We start from the raw sequence: 9,687 nt of genomic DNA, 5'->3' as shown, positions 1-9,687 counted from the left end.
AGATAGATAGATAGATAGATAGATAGATAGATAGATAGATAGATAGATAGATAGATAGATAGATAGATAGATAGATAGATAGGAGAGCTTGAAAGGGGTTGAGGAAGGATACTACAATGAAATGATGTTGTGGAGGAAAAAAAATATTTTACTGTGCCTAAGAAGGGTTCCAGTGTTTTTAGACTCATGTCTGAAATTTTATTAACAAAAAACAAACCTTTCCCAAGAAGTCAAAAGGCATTAAAATGTACCATCCCACATGAGAGGAAGTAGACTGACGTAAGTTTATTTACTCTAAAGTACAGATGATTGAGATCGGGTACTTTCCTAGTTTTAATCACTGGGGAAACCACTGTAACTGAAGGAATTTTGGATCTGGAGTCAGAAAAGGAGATGAAAGAGGAGGAAGAGGAGAAGACATCTAGAGAGTTGAGATGTGGATGAAATGAAGCATGGTTGGGGTCCCTCCTGAACAGTGGCCTGGATGGGTCTATTACTTCATTGATTAAATAAAAGCTTTTCTAGCATTTATAGCTCTTCCTAGCCTTACCTCAACCCTCTTTTCTAGCTTTGTTCCAAATTAATCCCCTTTACTGTTCCTAGTGCTAGATGCTCCATTTTCCATCTTTGTGTCTTGGCATTCCTCATATTTATTCCTTCTCTCCACCTTTTAGGATCCCTCATCTCCAAGTCCACTCACACACGTCCTTCTAATAAGGCCTTTCCTGATGCCCCAGTTTCTGGTGTCCTCCTGCCCCTGGACTGCCTTGTATCAATTTTGGATGTGTCTATACACATACATACTTTCTTTCCTGATAGAACACAGGCTCCTGGGGAGCAAGACTTTTTTCTTGGTACCCTCTTGTCTCCCAGGATGCATGGAACACAAATACTTATTTAATAACTTCTTATTAATTTATTGATTGATAGTCTTTGATTACTTATCTATTGGGGATGTCTCTTTGGTCTAAGATATGTGTGTTAGTTCCATATATGTCTTAGATATCAGACCCTCATGAGAGATATTTAATGCAAAGGCTTATTTCTCTTAATTGACAGTTTCACTTCTTGTCCTAACTGTACTGATTTTGTTAGCACTAAGAGGTTTTCAGAGATCTAGTCATTATTGATGTTGGAAGTACATTTGAAAGAGAGAACTGATTGTTTTCCTTCTCTTTCCATTTGCTTTCTTTCTCTCTCTTTTTTAAAAGCAATTGGGGTTAAGTAACTTGCTCAAGGTTACACGGCCAGGTGTTTCTGGGTGGGTGCTAAGTGTCTGAGCCCAGATTCGATCCCAGGTCATCCCGACTTTGGAGCTGGTGCTCTTACTCGCTGTGCTACCTGGTCGCCGCCATTTGCTTTCTTAAATGAGCAATAAGCCAATTGCTCATGCACATCCTGCTGAATGATGTATGTATTGTCCAAATATTGAAGAAAGAAAAAAAGTTGTGATCAGCATACCTTAAACCTGAAAAATTTATTTAACAAATGATAGTCATGTTGGGTGTGACAAATTGTAGAGCAAAGAAAGTTAAAGATTACTAATTAAAAGTTCTCATGACACCTTAGTTCCATTTTTAAATAAAGAAAAGGAAAAAAAAAGATCACAGGGTCATAAATTTAGAGCTGCAAAGGACATTGGGAGGGGGAGAATCTCATTTTGCCCATGACAAAAGTGAGACATAGAGATGTTAAATGACTTACCCAAAGTCACACAGCTAAGTAAGTTGGTATATGGACTGAGATTGTGACTGCAAATGAAGTCTTTTTTCCCATAGTATCATCATACTGCAGAAGAAAGAGATCTAATTAGTTTAAATATACAGACATATTCACATATACACATGTGTTCTGGATCATTTTTATATGATCATGGCTTATTCTAAAGCCTTCTCTGATCTCCCTAGCTAAAAGTGTTATTTTATCTCACAAATATTCCCAGACAGCTTTGTCTCAATCCTTGCCTCAACTCTGTATCAGACCTTTTTGTGTATGTGTCCTACTCACCATTAGATGATGACGACAATACAAATAAAAATAGCTGACATTTTCAGGTTTACCGAGTACATTAATTCATGTGATTGTAAGCTCTTACAGGGCAAGCACTGTCATAATTTTTTTTATCTTTGTATCACCAGCACCCAGTACAATGAACATACTAGGAAAGGACTTGGTAAATATTTTCTGAGTTGAATGTAATTATTGAAGTTTGAGGACCTTTTAAAAACCATTCCTGAACAGTGTGTGTGTGTGTGTGTGTGTGTGTGTGTTTAAACTTAAAGACTTACAGATTTTTCCTAGGGAATTTCTTTTCTTTTCTTTTCTCTTCTTTTCTTTTTTAGAAAGTTTAAAGGAGTTTATTATTATCTCAGCAAGAAAGGACATCCCCAATCTGACAAAGGGCCAGAAGGGAGGAGCCCCTAGAGAATTTCTTCCAGCAGAATGTTATGCAAAGAATGTGAGGATGCAGAGTCAAGAGACCCAGGTTGTAGTCTTGGCTGTGTGACCATGGATATTCACTTCACTTTTTTCTGGGCCTCAGTTTCCTCATCTGTCATATGTCAGTCGACAAGCATTTATCAAGTGCGTTTTACATTTCAGGCATTGTGCTAAGAACGTGGTTGGACTAGATAATCTCAAGAACACCTTTTTAGCTCCTAACCTCTGTATTTTACTGTGTTTTACAGTGATAAGAGCAGCAAGGTAGCTCAGTCTATAGATAGAGTGCTGATCCTGGAATAAGGAAAACTCATCTTCCTAAACTGAAATCTGGCCTCAGATACTTACTAGCTGGGCAACCTTGGGCAGGTCACTTGACTTTGTTTCGCCTCAGTTTCCTCATCTGTAAAATGAACTGGAAAAGGAAATGGCAACCCAAATGGGGTCACAAAGAGTCAGACACACTGAAAAACAACTGGATAACAGCAACAAATTATAATTATTCCTTGTACTCTCGATAGGGTCATATGAGAAAAGTCCTGTATTGATATTGCATTTTAGCATTAGTGAAAAGAAAAGAAAATTTAAAGTTAACCCTTTTTTTTTTCTCTTCCCTAGGTCCACCAAGATCAGCATTATGACTGATGGTGACTATGATTATCTAATCAAACTCCTGGCACTTGGAGATTCAGGAGTGGGGAAGACTACATTCCTTTATAGATATACTGACAATAAATTCAACCCCAAATTCATCACTACAGTAGGAATAGACTTTCGGGAAAAACGTGTGGTGAGTTTTTAATTTAACTTAATCTTCAGGTGCTTCTCTCACATAAAGATGGAGATGCTTTCATTAAATAACATCCATTTACCTCCTCTAGTGAAATTCATAATCTCTGGCAGTTCATTTTGATCCATAATCCTACATATTCCCTCCTAGTGAGAAAAGAATCCTTGGAAGGGAAGGATGCATTCCTCACTAACAATGACACCCTGTAGCTTGTTTAAATATAAAGAGCGTTTTACACAGCTATGGAAAGTCCATGTGAATAGCACATTTTTAGAGATTCTAAGAGGTTGTCCTGAAACTTTAAAACTAAATTCCTTTAGAATCCATTGAGGTTTTAAATGTGGGTCAAATTGGATTCTGTCAGTAAGAGCCAAAGTTAATCTCTTTTGTCTTAAAGCAAAAAGGCCAGAAGCATCCCAAAGTGGCTAAATCCTGAAAGGCACAGACAAAGCAAGCACAACTTCATGAGTATCTTATTTATTAAGAGACAGAATAGTACAACAAAATGAACATTGGTTCTGGAGTCTCAAGGACAAGGATTCAAATCCCACCTCTGAGATTTCATTACTTCGTGGGACTTTAGCCAAGATACTTAGCCATTGTCCAATCCATCCCTCACACTGCTAACAAACCTGTCTTCCTAATATATAGTTTTGACCACCTCACTCTCTTCCTCAGTTTTAAAAAAAATATTATTCCACATTCCTATGTAATTAAGTACAAACTTAAAAAAAATACCCATGACTTTCTCTGGATAGGAACCTCCCAGTGAGGAAACTCCCTCTACTAATGTAGATGGACATGCCATCTTAGAGTGTTTATACACTTTATACTCTTAGAGTGCTGTTTGTTGGCACTGGAAGATTAGGCAAATTGCCTAGCCTTACACAGCCAATATTTGTCAGAGACGGGAGCTGGGATCAGGTCTTCTTGACTCTGAGGCTGGCTCTCAATCCACTATGCAATGTTGCCTCTCATTAACTTGACATTTAAGGGCTTCTACAATACAGTGGTATTATTTAATTCTGATATGTTTTGCACCCTTCAGTTCCAGATAAGTTGGACTATTAGCTGTTACTCAGCTTTGTTCTACCTATCCCTGCCTCTATATATTGGTAGACCCTATCCCCCATGACTGGAATTCCCTCTTTATCTTTTCTTTTGCTTTTTTTTCTTTTTGGAGGGGCAAATGGGGTTAAGTGACTTGTCTAAGGTCACATGGCTAGTAAGTGTTAAGTGTCTGAGGTCAGATTTGAACTCAGGTTCTCCTGATTCTAGGGCTGGTGCTCTATTCACTGTGCCACCTAGCCACCCCTCTATATCTTTTTGAAATTGTTCCCTTTCTTTGATTTCCAGTTCAGGGCCATTTATACCATGACATCTTTTTCTCAGTCCTCAATCTGAATCTCATCTCTAATTCCCAATGCCCAATGAAAAATGATCTTTTCCTCTTTAAATTTCTTACAGCACTTTGACTGGATTTCTAGAGGGCACAGACTGTGTTATTGTCCATCTTTGTATCTCCAACAACAAGCATGGCATAGACATTTAATATTTGTTCGATCATAGATATGAGAACAACTCAGTCACTCTTCAGGGAACATGCTAACAAGAATACCTTTATTCATGTATATCCAGATACTTTCCTTCCCAATAGCTGATACTTTTTATAGGAATAGAGATATTGTGATGTATGTAATATGTGGCCTAATGGAAAGAGTGTCAGACATGGAGCCTTGGTGATGAAAGTCTTATGCAGTATACTTAACCTTTAAGAACCCCGGTTTCTGATTTTTGGGAGCCAAGATGGCGGAGTAGAAGCAATACCTTCCCGCGGCTCCAGCTTCCACCCTCCCCAATCCATGTAAAAAGGGGGCTCTAAACAAACTTTGGAACTGCAGAACCCACATAATGACACAGAGAAGCTAACCTCCCGCTGAGGACAGCCCGGCAGGCCGGCAGGAATCAGCCAGTGCAGCGCTCTGGGAGCCGAGCCCAGCACCATGCCCAGGCTTTAGCCCTAGGGAGGGCCTGACCAGCCGCCAGCCAGAGGGACTACAGATCAGCAGCAGCTGTGGCCGTTTCCAGATTTATCAATACATAGATGCGAAGGACAAGGTGAGAGGCCAGTGCAGTCTGGACTTTGAGACCAGTAAGTGGGAGTGCCTGGCTTTTACCCCCAGGGTGAGAAACCATGGCTTCAGCTCCTAGCCTGCAGAGTGTAGGGGGACCAAGCACCAGTCTGAGGGGTAATCGCTCTTGCTTTAACCTGCTTGGATCTGGATTGCAGTCTAGGGTGGAGGTCCTGGGGTGTGTGTCCAGCTTGCCAGAGCGTGTGGAGACCTCAGAGAGGGCACCCATCTAATACCTCCGGCAGCTGAGAAAACCCCAGCGTTTGGGACGAAAACTCCCCTGTCTGGTGGCAGAGTCCTACTGTGGCAAAAAGCCCAAAAGTCAAATAATTGAGTGGCAAAATGAGCAGGCAAAGGAAACAAAGCAGACAGAAGATTCCAACATTACACTCCTATTTTGGGGATGAGAAGGAGCAAGGCATGGAACAGGAGGAAAACAGTGAAGTCAGAACTCCTGCACCAAAAGCTTCAAAGGAAAATACAAGCTGGTTACAGGCCATAGAGGACCTTAAGAAGCAGATAAGAGAAGTGGAGGAAAAATTGGGAAGAGAAATGAGAAAAATGCAAGAAAATTATGAAATGAGAGTCAACAGCCTGACTGAAGAAAATAATACCTTAAAAAACAGACTGACTCAAATGGCAAAGGAGGCTCAGAAAGGCAATGAGGAGAAGAATGCCTTAAAAAGTCGAATTTGCCAGCTGGAAAAAGAATATCAAAAGCTCACTGAGGAGAATCATTGCTTCAGAATTAGACTGGAGCAAATGGAAGCTAATGACTTTATGAGAAATCAAGATGCTGTTAAACAGATCCAAACAAATGAAAGAATAGAAGGCAATGTGAAATATCTCATGGGAAAAACCACTGACCTGGAAAATAGATCCAGGAGAGATAATTTAAAAATTATTGGACTACCTGAAAGCCATGACCAAAGTAAGAACCTAGAAAGCATCCTCCAGGAAGTTCTCAAAGAAAACTGCCCTGATATTTTAGAACGAGAGGGCAAAATAGAGGTTGAAAGAATCCACCGATCACCTCCCGAAAAAGATCCCAAAAAGAAAACTCCTAGAAATATTATAGCCAAGTTCCGGAATTCCCAGATCAAGGAGAGAATATTACAAGCAGCCAGGAAGAAACAATCTGAATATTGTGGAAACACAATCAGGATAACCCAGGATCTGGCAGCTTCTACACTGAGGGATCGAAGGGCTTGGAATGTGATATTCCGGAGGTCAAGGGAGCTGGGATTAAGACCAAGAGTCACCTACCCAGCAAAACTGAGTATCATGTTTCAGGGGAAAATATGGTCATTCAGTGGAATACAGGACTTTCAGGCATTCTTGCTGAAAAAACCAGAGTTGAATAGAAAATTTGACATTCAGATACAAGAAGCAAGAGAAGCATGAGAAGGTAAACAGGGAAAAGAAATCATAAGGAACTTATAAAAGTTGAACTATTAACATTCCTATATGGAAAAACAATAATTGTGACTTATGAAACTTTTCTCAGTAGTTGAAGGGATTAGAAATATATATATATACATATATATATATATATATGTCTTTATATGAGGGTATGCGGGCATATGAATACATATGTGAATGTGTGTATATACGTTCACAGGTGTACATAGATAGAGGGCACAGGACCAATTTAACAGGAAGGGATGATACTTAAAAGGTGAAATTGAGAGGTGAAAGGAATATAATGAGAGGAGATGGGGAGAGACAGATTGGGGCAAACTATCTCATATAGAGAGGCAGGGGAAAATGGTTGCAATGGAGGGGAAGAATAGGAGGGCAGAGGGAATGGGTCAACCTTATTCCTATTGAATCTGGCTTGAGGAGGGAGGGAAATACACACTAAATTGGGGATCTCACCCTCCAGGAGAATGGGGGGGAAGGTGATGAGAGGGAGGATGATGGAAGGGAGAGCAGGCTGGGGGGGAAGGAAGTTGGAAGCACCCACTTTTGAAAAGGGACAGGATCAAAGTAGAGAATAGAATGGGTGGGAGGGAAATGTAGTCAGTCTTTTACAATATATCTACTATGTTATTGTTTTGCATTAGCCACACATGTACAACCTATACTGAACTGCTTGTTTCCCCAGTGGGGGTAGGTGGCAGGGGGGGAAGGGAATGAATCTGGGATTGAAAGTTTTAAAATCAAATATTCAAATATATGTGTGTGTGTATACTATTATTAATACCATCTTACATGTAATTAAGAAATGGGGTGTACAGGCACCGAGGCATAGAGATCCACTGGAAAAGTCGAAATGGATATGGGAGAAAATATGGGAGAGAGCAGATTGGAGGTGGGGATATCCTGTGGGACTGCTGTTTTGGGGGGATGGGTGGGGGAAAAACGGGGAGAAAATTTGCAACTCAAAATCTGGCGGAAACGAATGATGTAAATCAAAAGTTAATAAAGCATTAAAAAAAAAAGAACCCTGATTTCCCATTTGTAAAATGGAATAGCAGTACCCACACTCAGGATCATAGATTTAGATTCGAAACAAACCTTAAAGACCATCAAATCCAACTTCCTTGTTTAAGAGATGAGGAAAGATGCCCGGAGAGGGTGGTAACTTCCTCATATATGAACGTGTTACTGTTTGTTGTAACAAACAAGTTCACTTGTTTTAGTTGTGTCCAGTTATTCATGACCCCATCTGAGGTTTTCTTGACAAAAATACTGGAGGGGTTTGCCATTTCCTTCTCCAGCTTATTTTACAGATGAGGAAATTGAGGCAAACAGAATTAAGTGATGTACCCAGGATAGCACTGCTAAGAAGTGTCTGAGGTCAGATTAGAACTCACAAAAATGAGTCTTCTGGACTCTAGGCCCAGCAATCTATCCACTGTGCCACCTAACTGCCTCTAATGGTTAGACATATGCAAGTTGGACTACTTGGATTCACTTTCATTAGGGAGCCATAGGTAGCTGCACAAGCTGTGTTGTTGCAGGATTATTGCTCATGAAGACTTCATCGTGGAAAATTGGATGATTTTCAGTCCATAATCTCTCTTCAGGTCCATTTTCTAAGAGAGAACTTAGTAAGAGTACCAGACTCCCTGCACTGTAGCCCTGAGGGTCACTGGCTTATTCCAACCAAGGTTGTTTTTGTTTACTTTTGTTTTTTAAAGAGAATCTCCTTTGTAAACATTAGCTATAGTATAAATTAAAGTTAATGATAATTAAAAATGGTCAGGAGAGATACTGGTCAAATGCATAGGTCTGGTGAAATGGCAATTGCTATTTCCTAGTCTTAATTGTCAGTCATTTGACATTTATTTAGAGCCTAGTGAGCTCAAAATAAAGCACAGGAGCTAGCATTAGAGGGAAGCCCTCTACTCAAGGAGGGAAGCTAAGGTACCCAGGTAACATTCTCTTTTTTTTTTATTCATCATACCCTTTGGCCCAGAGGACCAACTGCTCAGATGTTATCCCACCAGTGAGTCCTACGAGCACAAAAATATTAATTATCACTTTATATTATTTGAGTAAGGTATATGTCTAATGATTGTAAATGGTGAAATAATTTATGGTATGTTAAAGGAATGAAATATTTGCTATCATGTCATAATAATGAGAAACATGAAAGATACATAAACATGGAAAGATTTATATAAAGTGATGCAAAGCAAGGTGAACAGAATGGAAAATATGAACACCACACTGATTATAACAATATCAAAAACAAAAGACAACACAATTTTATAAATACCCAGATGGATTTGGCAGAGAATAGATTGATAATAGATTTGAGCATAAATAGATTGTTAAAATTTGTAACAAATAATTACTTTCCTAATTAACAAGGAAATAGTTTGGAATTTTAAGAATTTAATTAGAGATTTATTCTACCGTCTTATGTGTTTATATTTGTTGAATTCAAGTTTATAATAATAAAATAATTCTTCAAAGATAATGTACTCTATTACTGTCTTACCAGATACAGTCTGGCATATTGGATAGGACAGTGGTGTCAGAGACAGAATGATTGTGGTTCCAATGCCCCCTCAGCCCTTATTGGGTCTGTTACCCTAGGAAATTTCCTCTACCTCTCTGTGCCTCATTTTTTTCAACTGTCAAATGATAATATTAAACTTGATTACCTTTAATGGTCCCTCTCCTATCTGCAACCTATAATCATTAAGCCAGTTCAGGAATTTGTTTTGCTTGATTATTCATATTGGTTACAAAGTTTTGTTTTTCCTTCATTCTTCATCCATGGAAGGGAAAGAAAATGTATTTTGTTCATTAAAAAAATAAAATTTAATTTTTAAAATAAGTAAGATCTGTGATTCTTAGTACCATTCTAAT

The 9,687-nt window shown here is 39.0% G+C and overlaps 1 protein-coding gene across 2 annotated transcripts in view; it reads left to right on the top strand.

The window, feature by feature from the left end:
- LOC138172113 (ras-related protein Rab-27B) overlaps window positions 1-9,687 on the top strand; it is a 239,221-nt gene that overhangs the window by 209,397 nt on the left and 20,137 nt on the right. For both annotated transcript variants that reach the window (XM_069101695.1, XM_069101704.1), the window contains one exon: window positions 3,058-3,229. In XM_069101695.1, coding sequence (XP_068957796.1) covers window positions 3,058-3,229 — 172 coding nt within the window. The remainder of the gene's footprint in view (window positions 1-3,057; window positions 3,230-9,687) is intronic.

This window comes from Petaurus breviceps, unplaced genomic scaffold (assembly GCF_028583685.1).
Source record: "Petaurus breviceps papuanus isolate PSGF00001 unplaced genomic scaffold, PetGlider_PUasm1.0 128, whole genome shotgun sequence".
Classification (NCBI taxonomy): domain Eukaryota; kingdom Metazoa; phylum Chordata; class Mammalia; order Diprotodontia; family Petauridae; genus Petaurus; species Petaurus breviceps.
The sequence above is the reverse complement of the archived record's forward strand: the minus strand, read 5'-3'. Positions and strand labels throughout refer to the sequence as shown.